Here is a 14,243-nt window from a genome sequence, read left to right as displayed (position 1 = left end):
CTGAGTGTGCGGGGGGGGGGTCCTTTTGCAGTTCTGAGCGTGCAAAGGACTCTTGGAGCAGCTGTGAGTGTGAAAATGGGCACTTGTGCAATTCTGAGCGTGCAAAGGGCTGCCTTCGTGCAGTTGTGGGTGTGCAAACGGCTCCCCGTGCAAATCTGAGTGTGCAAAGGACTCCTCATTCTGTTCTGAGTGTGCAAATGGGTCCCCCTGCAATGGTGAGTGTGCGAGGCTCATCCTCGTGCAGTTGTGGGTGTGCAAATGGATCCCTGTGCAAATCTGAGTGTGCAAATGGCTCCCCGTGCCATGGTGAGTGTGCAAGGCCCACCCTCGTGCCAGGCCCGGCCCTTCCCCGCCGCCCTCGTGCACCGCACGGCGCTGGGGGCCATCCTCGTGCAAACCCGCCCCTTGCACACCCGCCTGACCCCGCCTTGCACACCCATGGCCCCGCGCTCCCTCGCACGCCCGCTCACGCTCACGCTCCGTCACGGCCGCCGGGGCACGAGGGGGGCCTTGCACGAGGGGGGCCGGGCGTGAGCCGCGTGCGAGGATCCGCGTGTGAGCGAGCAAATCCTCGTGTGAGGATCGTCCTTGTGCAAGGATCCGCGTGTGAGCGAGCAAATCCTCGTGTGAGGATCGTCCTTGTGCAAGGATCCGCGTGTGAGCGAGCAAATCCTCGTGTGAGGATCGTCCTTGTGCAAGGATCCGCGTGTGAGCGAGCAAATCCTCGTGTGAGGATCGTCCTTGTGCAAGGATCCGCGTGTGAGCGAGCAAATCCTCGTGTGAGGATCGTCCTTGTGCAAGGATCCGCGTGTGAGCGAGCAAATCCTCGTGTGAGGATCGTCCTTGTGCAAGGATCCGCGTGTGAGCGAGCAAATCCTCGTGCAAGGATCGTCCTTGTGCAAGGATCCGCGTGTGAGCGAGCAAATCCTCGTGTGAGGATCGTCCTTGTGCAAGGAGCCGCGTGTGAGCGAGCAAATCCTCGTGTGAGGATCGTCCTTGTGCAAGGATCCACGTGTGAGCGAGCAAATCCTCGTGTGAGGAGCCACGTGTGAGCGAGCAAAACCTCGTGTGAGGATCATCCTTGTGCAAGGATCTGCGTGTGAACGAGCAAATCCTCGTGTGAGGATCGTCCTTGCGCAAGGATCCGCGTGTGAGCGAGTAAATCCTCGTGCAAGGATCGTCCTTGTGCAAAGCCCACATGTGTGCGAGCAAATCCTTGTGCAAGGATCTGCGTGTGAGCGAGCAAATCCTCGTGTGAGGATCGTCCTTGCGCAAGGATCCACGTGTGAGCGAGTAAATCCTTGTGCAAGGATCGTCCTTGTGCAAGGATCCACATGTGTGCGAGCAAATCCTTGTGCAAGGGGCCACGTGTGAGCGAGCAAAACCTCGTGTGAGGATCATCCTTGTGCAAGGATCTGCGTGTGAGCGAGCAAATCCTCGTGTGAGGATCATCCTTGTGCAGGGATCCACATGTGTGCGAGCAAATCCTCGTGGAAGGAGCCGCGTGTGAGCGAGCAAATCCTCGTGCAAGGATCGTCCTCGTGCAAGGATCCACGTGCAAGAACCCTTGTGCAAGGGACGTTCCTCGCGCAAGGGTGACGCGCGCGCAAGGATCCGCGTGCAGGATTCCTTGTGCAAGGATCCTCGTGCCAGATTCCTGCACGTGCAAGGACGATCCTCGTGCGAAGCGCGCGTGCAAGGATCCGCGTGCAAGGATCATCCACACGCAAGGATCATCCACGTGCAAGGATCCACACGCAAGGATCATGCTCGTGCAAGGATCATCCATGTGTAAGGATCCCCGTGCGAGGATCATCCATGTGCAAGGATCATCCATGTGCAAGGATCCCCGTGCGAGGATCATCCTCGTGCAAGGATCATGCTCATGCAAAAATCATCCTCGTGCAAGGATCCCCGTGCAAGGATCATCCACGTGCAAGGATCATCCACGTGCGAGGATCATCCTCGTGCAAGGATCATGCTCATGCAAAAATCATCCTCATGCAAGGATCCCCGTGCAAGGATCATCCATGTGCAAGGATCCCCGTGCAAGGATCCACGTGCAAGGATCATCCACGTGCAAGGATCATCCATGTGCAAGGATCATCCTCGTGCAAGGATCATCCACGTGCAAGGATCCGCGTGCAAGGATCATCCATGTGCAAGGATCATCCACGTGCAAGGATCATCCACGTGCAAGGATCCATGTGCAAGGATCATCCCCGTGCAAGGATCATCCACGTGCAAGGATCATCCCCGTGCAAGGATCATCCTCGTGCAAGGATCATCCACGTGCAAGGATCATGCTCGTGCAAGGATCATCCATGTGCAAGGATCCGCGTGCAAGGATCCCCGTGCAAGGATCATCCCCGTGCAAGGATCATCCACGTGCAAGGATCATCCCCATGCAAGGATCCCCGTGCAAGGATCCTCGTGCAAGGATCATCCACGTGCAAGGCCCCTCCCCCCTCCCCCTCCCCCCCGCGGCCCCTCCCCCCTTTTGCACTTTCGTGGCCGCGTTCGCTACTGACTGAACCCCCCCGCCCCTCCCCCAACCCTCGTGTCCCCCTCCCCCCCCCCCCAATGTCCCCTCCCCCCACCCCCGGTGTCCCCTCCCCCCCTCCCCGAGCGCACTTTAGGGGGAAAAGCGACCGGAAAAGGCAAAAAAAAAAAAAAAAAAAAAAAAAAAGGAGCGGGAAAAGGGGAAAAGTGACAAAAACCCGAGTGGGGGAGGGGCCCCAGAGGGGGGAGGGGCCCCAGAGGGGGGAGGGGACCCCGCTGGGGACATCAGTGGGTGGGGGTGGCACCAAAAATGGGGTGGCACCACCCGGCTGACAACCGAGGGGTGGCCCCGAGGGGGTGACGTCAGTGGGGGATGTCCCCAAGGGGGTGTCCCCAAGGGAGTGACGTCAGTGGGGGTTGTCCCCAAGGGGGTGTCCCCAAGGGGGTGGCCCTGGGGATGTCCCCAAGGGGGTGGCCCCAAGGGGGTGGCCCTGTCCCCACCGGGATGTCCCCAAGGGGGTGTCCCCAAGGGGATGGCCCTGGGGATGTCCCCAAGGGGGTGGCCCCAAGGGGGTGGCCCTGTCCCCACCGGGATGTCCCCAAGGGAGTGACGTCAGTGGGGGATGTCCCCAAGGGGGTGTCCCCAAGGGGGGTGGCTCTGGGGATGTCCCCAAGGGGATGGCCCCGTCCCCACCGAGGTGACCCCATGGATGTCCCCACCCCCCCCCCCCCCCCCCTGTCCCCCCGGCGTCCGCCCCCCCCGGGGGGGCCCCTCGGGGGTGTCCCCGCTGGGGAGGGGTCCCGGGGGGTGGCGGGGGGGGGGGGTCCCCCCCCGGGGCGTCCCCGCGGCGGGGGGTGGCAGCGGTGACAAATGTCCACTATTTATCTGCATCAGTGAGTGTTAGAGACGCCAATAAACACCGTAGAGCTGAGCTGGCCTTGGGGACAGCGGGGACACGGGGGGGACATCGGGGGGATTGGGGACACTGGGGACATGGGGGACATGGGGGGGATTGGGGACACTGGGGACACTGAGGACATGGGGGGGATTGGGGACATTGGGGACATGGGGGGACATGGGGGGGATTGGGGACACTGGGGACACTGAGGACATGGGGGGGATTGGGGACATTGGGGACACGGGGGGACATGGGGGGGATTGGGGACATGGGGGGGATTGGGGACATTGGGGACATTGGGGACATGGGGGGGATTGGGGACATTGGGGACACTGGGAACATGGGGGAGATTGGGGACAGCAGGGGGTTGGGTACATTGGGGACATGAGGGGGGCATCGTGGGGATTGGGGACATTGGGGACATTGAGGGGACATCGGGGGATTGGGGACATTATGAAGATTGGGGGCATCAGGGACATTGGGGACATTGAGGGGGTTGGGGACATTGGGGGGACATTGGGGACATTGGGACATGGGGACATTGGGGGGATTGGGGACATTGGGGACAGTGGCGGGACTGGGGACATTGGGGACATAGGGACACATTGGGGACATCAGGGACATCGAGGGATTGGGGACATTGGGGGGACATTGGGGACTTTGGGGACATTGGGGGGGATTGGGGACACATTGGGGACACATGGGGACATTGGGGGGGAGGGGCGGTTCCCGGTGGGGGGTGGCACTGGGGGGGACATTGGGGGACACGGAGGGACATTTTGGGGGTGACATCGGGGGGGTCCCCAAATCCAGACCCCCCCCCACGGAGCAGCAACAACAACCACGATTTATTGTACACGGGGGGGGGGGGGAGGGGACCCCCTTTTTGGGGGGGTTCCCCATTTTTTGGGGGGTCTCCCCTTTTTGGGGGGCCCAAAAGGTGTCCCTGAGTCACAGGGGGGAGGGGGTGACATGAGGTAAATTTGGGGATCCCCCCAGGTGGCACCGAGCTGAGGGGGGGGGCCCTGAGGTCTGGGGGGGGTCCCTCGAGTTTTGGGGTCTCTTTTTTTGGGGGAGAGGGCGTTGATTTTTGGGGGTCCTGAGGGGGTTTCCCCTTTTTGTCTCCCCATTCCAGACACCCCAAAAAAAGGGGGGGGGTACACCCCAATTTTGGGCTCCAACTCCAGGAATCCTCAAGGGGGGGGTCCCCCACTTTCAAGCCCCTTCGGGATGGAGCCCCCCACTTTTAGAGCCCCCCCCACATCCCTGTCCCTGCCCCAAACTTTTGGGGGGCAATCGCTCACACCAGGTGGAGTCCCTCCCCCCAAAATTTTGGGGTGCCCCCCCAATCCCTCTCACAGCACGTAACAGGTGGAGTTAACCCCCCCCAAATTTCGGGGTTCCCCCCCTCTCACAGCAGGTGACAGGTGGACTGAACCCCTCAAAATTTTGGGGGGCCACAACAAGTGATAGATGGAGTTAACCCCCAAATTTTGGGGTGCCACATCAGGTGACAGGTGAAGGAGCTCCCCCAGATTTTGGGGTTCCCACTCTCTCACAACAAGTGACAGGTGGCGTTAACCCCCCCAGATTTCGGGGTTCCACAACAAGTGACAGGTGGAGTTAACCCCCCAAATTCCGGGGTCCCCCCTCTCACAGCAGGTGACAGGTGGAGTCCCTCCCCAAATTTCGGGGTCCCCCCCTCACAGCAGGTGACAGGTGAAGTTAGCCCCCCAAATTTTGGGGTTCCACAACAAGTGACAGGTGGAGTTAACCCCCCCAGATTTCGGGGTCCCCCCCTCACAGCAGGTGACAGGTGGAGTCCCTCCCCAAATTTCGGGGTCCCCCTCTCACAGCAGGTGACAGGTGGAGTCCCTCCCCAAATTTCGGGGTCCCCCTCTCACAGCAGGTGACAGGTGGAGGACTTGCCCCCGCCGCCCCCCCCCGCGGCGCTGGGGTCCAGGTCGGGGGGCAGCGTCCCCGGGGCCCCCCAAACGTTGAGCTCCTCGAAGACGCCGGTCTCGATCAGCTCCTCCTGCCAGGGGATGGGGACGGTGCCCGAGGCGAAGGCGTCGCACAGCGCCGCGTCCCCCGCGTCCAGCTCCACCCCCTTGACCGTGGAGAAGGCGCCCACGTCACCCAGGTCCTTGGCGTACACGCGGCGGGGGTCCGGCACGAACGGGGGGGGCACCAGGCCTTGGGGGAGGACACCCCGTTGGCTTTGGGGTTGTCAGGGATAGCCCCAGTACAGACCAGTACGGTCCAGTAACCAGGGGAACCCCAAGGAACATCTCAGGGCTTCCAAGAACCTCTCAGGAACCACCAGGAACTCCCCAAAATCCAGCCCAGGGCTCCCGGAAACCTCCCAGTACAGCCCAGTATGGTCCAGTATCTCTCAGTAACCATGGGAACCTCAAGGAACATCTGAGAACTTCCAAAAACCTCTCAAGGACCACCAGGAACTCCCCAAAATCCAGCCCAGGGCTCCCGGAAACCTCCCAGTATAGCCCAGTATGGTCCAGTAACCACAGGAACCCCCAGGAACCCCCAGGAACCCCAAGGAACATCTCAGGGCTTCCAGAAAGCTCTCAGCCACCAGGAACTCCCCAAAATCCAGCCCAGGACTCCTGGAAACCTCCCAGTACAGCCCAGTATGGTCCAGTAACCAGGAGAACCCCAAGGAACATCTCAGGGCTTCCAAGAACCTCTCAGGAACCACCAGGAACTCCCCAAAATTCAGCCCAGGGCTCCCAACACTCAGTGGAAACCTCATTGTTGGACCTCCAACATTCATTGGAGACCCCAAAACCCATCGGAGACCCCAAAACCCACTGGAGACCCCAACTCTTGACCACCCAACGCTCAATGGAGACACCACCATGAACACCCACAACCCACTGGAGACCCTAAAACCCATCGGAGACCCCAACTCTTGACCACTCAACGCTCTACTGAGAGTGACCTCCTTGACCACCCCCTGGAGACCCCATTTCCTGACCCCCAACCCCCCTTGGGGACCCCAAAACCCATCGGAGACCCCAACTCTTGACCACCCAACGCTCAATGGAGACACCACCATGAGCACCCAACACCCACTGGAGACCCCCAAACCCACTGGAGACCCCAACTCTTGACCATCCAATGTCCTTTGGGGACTCCAATTCAGGACCACCCAACGCTCAATGGAGACACCACCATGAACACCCAACACCCACTGGAGATCCCAAAACCCACTGGAGACCCCAACTCTTGACCACTCAATGGAGACACCACCATGACCACCCAAAGCCCACTGCAGACCCAACTCTTGGCCACCCAACGCCCCACCAAGCCCCACCACCACGACCACCCCCTGGAGACCCCATTTCCCATTTCCCGACCCTTGACCGCCCTGGAGACCCCTCCCAGCCCCACGGGGGGCGTTACCGGCCTCGAGACGCCCCCAGTTGATGCTCCTGAAGAAGGGGTGGGCCTTCAGCTGGGCGCAGTCGTTGTCGCGGAAGCCCAGGCGGGCTTGGGGGTCCTTGGCCAGGAGCCCCTCGCAGGCCTCGCGCGCCGCCGCGCTGAACTTGTCCGAGTAGGTCACGGGGTCGTTCAGGATGCGCCGCGTCACCTCCTTGTTCTCCACCTGCGGGGACAACGGGGAAAAAAAAAAAGGGTCGGGGGTCCTTGGGGTCACAATTTTTGGAGGTTTTGGGGGGGGGTTCTGAAGGTCCTGGGGGCGATTCTTGGAGGTTTCTGAGGGACCTGGGGGGTTTCCTGGAAGTTCTGGGAGGTTTCTGAGGGACCTGGGGGGTTTTCTGGAGGTTCTTGGAGGTTTCTGAGGGACCTGGGGGGTTTTCTGGAGGTTCTTGGAGGATTCTGAGGGACCTGGGGGGTTTCCTGGAGGTTCTTGGGGGTTTCTGAAGGTGCTGGGGGCATCTCTTGGAGGCTTTGGGGACTTTTCTTAGGGTCTTGAGGGGGATCTTTGGGGGGTTTATTGGAAATTTTGATGTTTCTGAGGTTCTTGGGGGGTTTTCTGGAGGTTCTTGGAGGTTTCTGAGGGACCTGGGGGGGTTCTTGGAGGTTTTAGGGGGTTTCTGAAGGTCCTGGGGAGTTTTTTTTTGTTTTTTTTTTTTTTAATTTTTGAGTTTCTGAAGGACCTGGGGGAGGTTCTTGGAGGTTTCTGAGGGACCTGGGGAGTTCTTGGAGGTTCTTGGGGGGTTCTGAAGGTCGGGGGGGGTGGTTCTTGGAGGTTCTTGGGGGGTTCTGAAGGTGCTGGGGGATTTCTGGGAGCCCTGGGCTGAATTTTGGGGAGTTCCTGGTGGTCCTTGGGAGGTTCTTGGAAGCCCTGAGATGTTCCTTGGGGTTCCTGGGGGTTCCCATGGTTACTGGGCTGTACTGGGCTGTACTGGTCTGTACTGGGGGGCGCTGGGGGTGGGGGTCACCTTCTCCCCCCGCCGGCGGAAGGGGCCCTTGGCCTCCAGCATCTCGTAGACCGTCACCCCCAGCGTGAAGTAATCGACCGACCAATCGTAGTCCTCGTTCTTGAGCAGCTCGGGGGCCATGAACCCTGCGGGGACAGGGGACATCGAGGGGACATCGAGGGGGACAGGGGACATCGAGGGGACATCGAGGGGACATCGAGGGGACATCGAGGGGACATCGAGGGGGACAGGGGACATCGAGGGGACATCGAGGGGACAGGGGACATTGGCCACCCCAGTAGGATCTCCAGGGGATACCCAGGTGACATTGGGGTGACCCAGGTGACACAGGGGTGACACAGGTGACACAGGGGGGGCACAGGTGACCAGAGGTGACACAGGTATCTGGGGGGCTTCCCATGTCCTCACTGTACCCAAGGTTCCCCCCACGTCCCCCTGTCCCACCAGTGTCCCCCAGTGTCCCCCAGTGTCCCCAGTGTCCCCCAGTGTCCCCAGTGTCCCCAGTGTCCCCCCAGTGTCCCCCAGTGTCCCCAGTGTCCTTCAGTGTCCCCAGTGTCCCCCCAGTGTCCCCTGTCCCCACCTGGGGTCCCGGCGTAGCCGCGGGTTTTGCTCTCTCCATCCTTGAGCTCCACGGCCAGGCCCATGTCGGACAGACGGACGTGGCCTGGGCACCAGTGACCACCAGTGACCACCAGTGACCACCAGTGACCACCGGTGTCCCCATGTCCCCCTCATTTCCCACATCCACCAATGTCCCAAATGTCCCAACATCTCCAGTGTCCCCAATGTCCAAATGTCCCTGATGTCCCCAATGTCCCCAACATCTTCAACATCTCCAGTGTCCCCAACGTCCCCAATGTCCAAATGTCCCCAACGTCCCCAATGTCCAAATGTCCCCAATGTTCCCAATGTCCAAATGTCCCCATTACCCCAATGTCCAAATGTTCCCAATGTCCCCAATGTCCAAATGTCCCCAACGTCCCCAATGTCCAAATGTCCCCAATGTTCCCAATGTCCCCGATGTCCCAAACATCTCCGGCATCTCCAATATCCCAATGTCCCCAATGTCCCTGATGTTGCCAATGTCCCCAACATCTCCAATGTCCCCAAATGCCCCAATGTCCCCAACATCTCCAACATCTCCAATGTCCCCAAATGCCCCAATGTCCCCAACGTCCCCATGTCCCCCCAGTGTCCCCGTGTCCCCACCGGCGTCGTCGAGCAGGACGTTCTCGGGTTTGAGGTCGCGGTAGACGATGCGGTGCTGGTGGAGGTGCTCCAGCCCCAGCAGGATCTGCGCCGTGTAGAAAACCGCGCGCGGCTCCGCGAAGCCCGGGTTCTCCTCGTCCACGTTGTAGATGTGGTACCTGGGGACATCGGGGACATTGGGGACATTGGGGACACCGGGGACATCGGGGAGACCACAGGGACACCATGGGGACATGACAGGGACACGCTCAGCACATGCAGCTTCATGAACCCCAGGTTCTCCTCGTCCACGTTGTAGATGTGGTACCTGGGGACATCGGGGACATTGGGGACACCAGGGACCTTGGGGACACTGTGGTACCTGGGGACACCGCGGGGACATGGCAGGGACACGATCAACGTGTGCGGCACCAGCACAGTGCCAAGGTCACACCAGGGTCACACCAAAGTGACACCGAAGCCATGCCAAGGCCATGTCAGGGTCACATCAAGGCCACCTCAAGGCCACATCAAGGTCACAGCAGGGTCACACCAAGGCCATGCCAGACCATGCCAAGGCCACTCCAAGGCCACACCAAGGTCACACCAAGACCAATCCAAAGCCAGGCCGAGGTCACACTGAGGCCACCCCGAGGCCACCCCGAGGCCACCCTGAGGCCACCCCGCTGTCCCCCAAGGCCACCGCAGCCCGCGTACCGCAGGTCGCCGCCGTTCATGATGGTCATGACGAGGCAGAGGTCGGTCTTGGTCTGGAAGGCGCAGGCCAGGGACACGATGAAGCGGCTGTGGACGCGCGCCAGGATCCGCTTCTCCACCAGCGCCGCCTGGGGACACATCGGGGACACGTCGGGGACATGTCAGGGACATGGGATGGCACCGCCATGGACAGAGGATGGAGAGGGACAGGGACAGGGACAGGGACAGGGACAGGGACACGATGAAGCGGCTGTGGACGCGTGCCAGGATCTGCTTCTCCACCAGCGCCGCCTGGGGACACGTTGGGGACACATCGAGGACACGCTGGGGACACAATGGGGACACAGGATGGCACCACCATGGACACGGGATGGACAGGGACAGGGACATGCCAAGGACGAGGTGGCACACGCCAAGGGACAGACACGGGGACTGAGGGGACATCCGAGGGGACAGAGGAACAGATTTGGGGACAGATGTGGGGACAGAGGAGCAGCTCTGGGGACAGAGGGACAGATGTGGGGACAGAGGAGCAGATTTGGGGACAGAGGGATGTCCAAGGGGACCAAGTGGGGTCAGAGGGACGACTGAGGGGTGAATTTGAGGACAGAGGAACATCTGAGGGTTCCGAGGGACACCCACAGGCACAGAGGGGACAAAGGGCCACCCTTGGGCCACCCTTGGGGCCACCCTTGGGCCACCCTTGGGCCACCCTTGCGGCCACCCTTGGGCCACCCTTGGGGACACCCTTGGGGACACCCTTGGGCCACCCTTGCGGCCACCCTTGGGCCACCCTTGGGGACACCCTTGGGCCACCCTTGGGCCACCCTTGGGGACACCCTTGGGGACACCCTTGGGCCACCCTTGGGCCACCCTTGGGGACACCCTTGGGGACACCCTTGGGCCACCCTTGGGCCACCCTTGGGGACACCCTTGGGGACACCCTTGGGCCACCCTTGGGGCCACCCTTGGGCCACCCTTGGGCCACCCTTGGGGACACCCTTGGGCCACCCTTGGGCCACCCTTGGGGACACCCTTGGGGCCACCCTTGGGGCCACCCTTGGGGACACCCTTGGGCCACCCTTGGGGCCACCCCCACCTCGTATCCCTTGCGCTTCTTGAGGCGCTTCTTGTTGAGGCGCTTGTTGGCGTACATCTTGCCGGTGGCGCGGCGCTGGCAGGCGCAGACCTCGCCGAAGCCGCCCTTGCCCAGCACGCGGAACTCCACGAAGGCGTCGGCGTTGACGGCCTGGCTCTCGAGCCACTTGAACTGCACGAAGCGGCCGAACTCGGGCGAGCCCCGGTACGGCCCCCAGGCCGCCGCCTCCAGGTGCGCCAGCAGCTCCCGGCGCGCCGGCACGAAGGCGTCGCCTGCGAGCGCGGTGCCTGAGGGGCAACGGGGAGGGTTACAGGGCGTCATGGCCGCCGTTGGCGTGTCATGGCTGCCAATGCCATCATGGCTGCCGTCGGGGTGTCATGGCTGCCATTGGGGTGTCTTGGCCACCATTGGGGTATCATGGCCACCGTTGGTGTGTCATGGCTGCCAATGCCATCATGGCTGCTGCCAGGGTGTCATGGCTGCCATTGGGGTGTCTTGGCCACCATTGGGGTATCATGGCCACCGTTGGGGTGTCATGGCTGCCAATGTCATCATGGCGGCTGTCGGGGTGTCATGGCTGCCATTGGGGTGTCATGGCCACCATTGGGGTGTCATGGCCGCCGTTGGCGTGTCATGGCTGCCAATGCCATCATGGCTGCCATCGTGGTGTCATGGCTGCCGTCGGGTGTCATGGCTGCCATTGGGGTGTCATGGCCACCATTGGGGTGTCATGGCCGCCATTGGCGTGTCATGGCTGCCAATGCCATCATGGCTGCCGTCGGGGTGTCATGGCCACCAATAGCATCATGGCTGCCATTGGTGTGTCATGGCTGCCAACAGCATCATGGCCACCATCAGGGTGTCATGGCTGCCATCAGGGTGTCATGGCTGCCATTGGAGTGTCATGGCTCTCAACAGCATCATGGCCGCCTGACATTGGGGTGTCATGGCTGCCGTTGGCATGTCATGGCTGCCAATGCCATCATGGCTGCCATTGGGGTGTCATGGCCACCGTTGGGGTGTCATGGCTGCCGTTGGCATGTCATGGCTGCCAATGCCATCATGGCTGCCATTGGAGTGTCATGGTTGCCAACAGCATCATGGCCACCATTGGGGTGTCATGGCCACCGAGGTTGTCACGGACACGGTTGGGGTGTCATGGCTGCCATTGGGATGTCATGGCTGCCAATACCATAATGGCTGCCAATATCATCATGGCTCCCAACAACATCATGGCTGCCATTGGGGTGTCATGGCCACCAACATCATCATGGCCGCCAATGAGGTGTCATGGCTGCCATATTGGTGCCACAACCGCCATGTTGATGTCACATATCCGCCATGTTGGTGTCACGTCCACCACATTGGCACGACATCCGCCATATTGGCACTATGTCTGCCATTTGGAGCCACATCTGCATCATGGCTGCCATATTGGAGTCGCATCAGCCATATCAATGTCACGACCGCCATATTGGAGCCACGTCAGCCATATCAACATCACGGCCGCCATATTGGAGCTGTGTCAGCCATATCAACATCACGGCCACCATATTGGAGCTGTGTCAGCCATATCAACATCACAGCCGCCATATTGGAGTTGTGTCAGCCATATCAACATCACAGCCGCCATATTGAGCTACGTCAGCAATGTTAATGTCACAGCCGCCATATTGGAGCCGCATCAGCCATATCAACGTCACAGCTGCCATATTGGAGCTACGTCAGCCATATCAACGTCACAGCTGCCATATTGGAACCATGTCAACCATATCAATGTCACGGCCGCCATATTGGATCTACGTCAGCCATATCAACAGCATGGCCACCATATTGGAGCTACGTCAGCCATATCAACGTCACGGCCGCCATATTGGAGCTGTGTCAGCAATATCAACATCACAGCCACCATATTGGAGCTACGTCAGCCATATCAACATCACAGCCGCCATATTGAGCTACGTCAGCAATGTTAATGTCACAGCCGCCATATTGGAGCCGCATCAGCCATATCAACATCACGGCCACCATATTGGAGCCGCGTCAGCAATATCAATGTCACAGCCGCTATATTGGAGCTACGTCAGTAATATCAACATCACAGCCGCCATATTGGAGCTACGTCAGCCATATCAACATCACAGCCCCCATATTGGAGTTGTGTCAGCCATATCAATGTCGCAGCCGCCATATTGGAGCTACGTCAGCCATATCAACATCACAGCCGCCATACTGGAGTTGTGTCAGCCATATCAGCGCCACGGCCGCCATATTGGCACCCACCCACGCCACCCCTCACCTGCGGACGGCGCGGTGGCGGCGGCGCTGAGGAAGCCGCAGTGCTCGGACCCGCCCGGCGTGAAGAACCGGCTCCGCAGCCGCTTGGCCGCCGCCTCCCTCTCGGCGTCCTCGCACTGCTCGAAGGCCTCGATCTCCGCCCACAACGCCCCGGCCGCCGCGAATTCCGGCGTTCCTTCCAGAAACCTCTGGAACAGCAGCTTCCCGATGGGCTGCTCCACGCACTGCCACCGGAACGACGTCTCCTGGCCGCCATCTTGGGTGTGGCCGGGCGGGGCGCCGTTGGGGGCGGCGGGACCCCCGTTCTGGGCGCCCGCGGCGCCGCCCAGTTGGGCGCGCAGGGCCTCGCACTGGGAGATGTGGGGCAGGCGGAGGCGCGCCTTGGAGCGCCGCTCCTTGCTGCCGCCGGGGCCGCCGCGGGCCGACACGTAGGCCGAGTTGGCCACCACGGTCTCCAGACCCCCGATGTCCATGGCTGCCGGGGGCTGGGGGGGCGTGGGACACCTGGGGGGGGGCGGGGGGACACTGGTGGGACTGGTGGAGGGACTGGGTGGCACTGGTGGGACGTTCTGGGGGGGGGGGGTTGTGGCGCTTGCGGGGGGGTTTTGGGGCGTGGGGGGGGGTTTGGGGGGCACGTGGGACGCACAGGGGGGGTCTGGGGGGTGGGGGGAGCCGATGGGACACATGGGGGGGGGCTGGGGGGTCTCTAGGGGGGTCTGGGGGTCCCCCCTGTGACTCATGGGGGGGGGTCTGGGGGGTCTGGGGGGTCCCTCCTGTGACACGTGAGGGCTCTGGGGGGTCTGGGGGGTCTGGGGGTCCCTCCTGTGACACGTGGGGGGCTCTGGGGGGTCTGGGGGGTCTGGGGGGTCTGGGGGTCCCTCCTGTGACACGTGGGCTGGGGGGTCTGGGGGTCCCTCCTGTGGACACATGGGGGGCTCTGGGGGGTCTGGGGGGTCTGGGGGTCCCTCCTGTGACACGTAGGGGGGGTCTGGGGGCTCTGGGGGGTCTGGGGGTCCCTCCTGTGACACGTGGGGGGGGGTTCTGGGGGGTCTGGGGGTCCCTCCTGTGACACATGGGGGGCTCTGGGGGGGTCCCTCATGCGCTGCACGAGGA

The 14,243-nt window shown here is 61.6% G+C and overlaps 1 protein-coding gene across 1 annotated transcript; it reads right to left on the bottom strand.

Moving 5' to 3' along the window:
* Positions 1-4,963: 4,963 nt before the first annotated feature.
* On the bottom strand, positions 4,964-13,623 carry GRK1 (G protein-coupled receptor kinase 1). Its single transcript, XM_053968584.1, has 8 exons — positions 13,132-13,623; positions 10,833-11,119; positions 9,734-9,861; positions 9,038-9,195; positions 8,409-8,492; positions 7,829-7,953; positions 6,828-7,029; positions 4,964-5,597 (listed from the first exon to the last, which is right to left on the bottom strand). Exons 1-8 carry the CDS (start codon positions 13,601-13,603, stop codon positions 5,302-5,304), a joined length of 1,752 nt encoding a protein of 583 aa, XP_053824559.1. The 5' UTR covers positions 13,604-13,623; the 3' UTR covers positions 4,964-5,301.
* Between the last annotated feature and the right edge of the window lie 620 nt (positions 13,624-14,243).

The sequence above is a fragment of the Vidua chalybeata genome, chromosome 36 (genome assembly GCF_026979565.1).
Source record: "Vidua chalybeata isolate OUT-0048 chromosome 36, bVidCha1 merged haplotype, whole genome shotgun sequence".
In the NCBI taxonomy this organism is placed as follows: domain Eukaryota; kingdom Metazoa; phylum Chordata; class Aves; order Passeriformes; family Viduidae; genus Vidua; species Vidua chalybeata.
Note: the sequence above shows the minus strand (reverse complement) of the source record. Positions and strands in the feature narration are given on the sequence as shown.

Bases quoted from the DNA above. Each gene is read 5' to 3' on its own strand.
- GRK1 (XM_053968584.1), bottom strand. From the start codon at position 13,603: ATGGACATCGGGGGTCTGGAGACCGTGGTGGCCAACTCGGCCTACGTG. The intron at 9,862-10,832 runs GTGGGGGTGGCC...ATGTGTCCCCAG, and splicing joins AGAAGCGCAAGGGATACGAG to GCGGCGCTGGTGGAGAAGCG. The intron at 8,493-9,037 runs GTGGGGACACGG...ACTGGTGCCCAG, and splicing joins CGTCCTGCTCGACGACGCCG to GCCACGTCCGTCTGTCCGAC.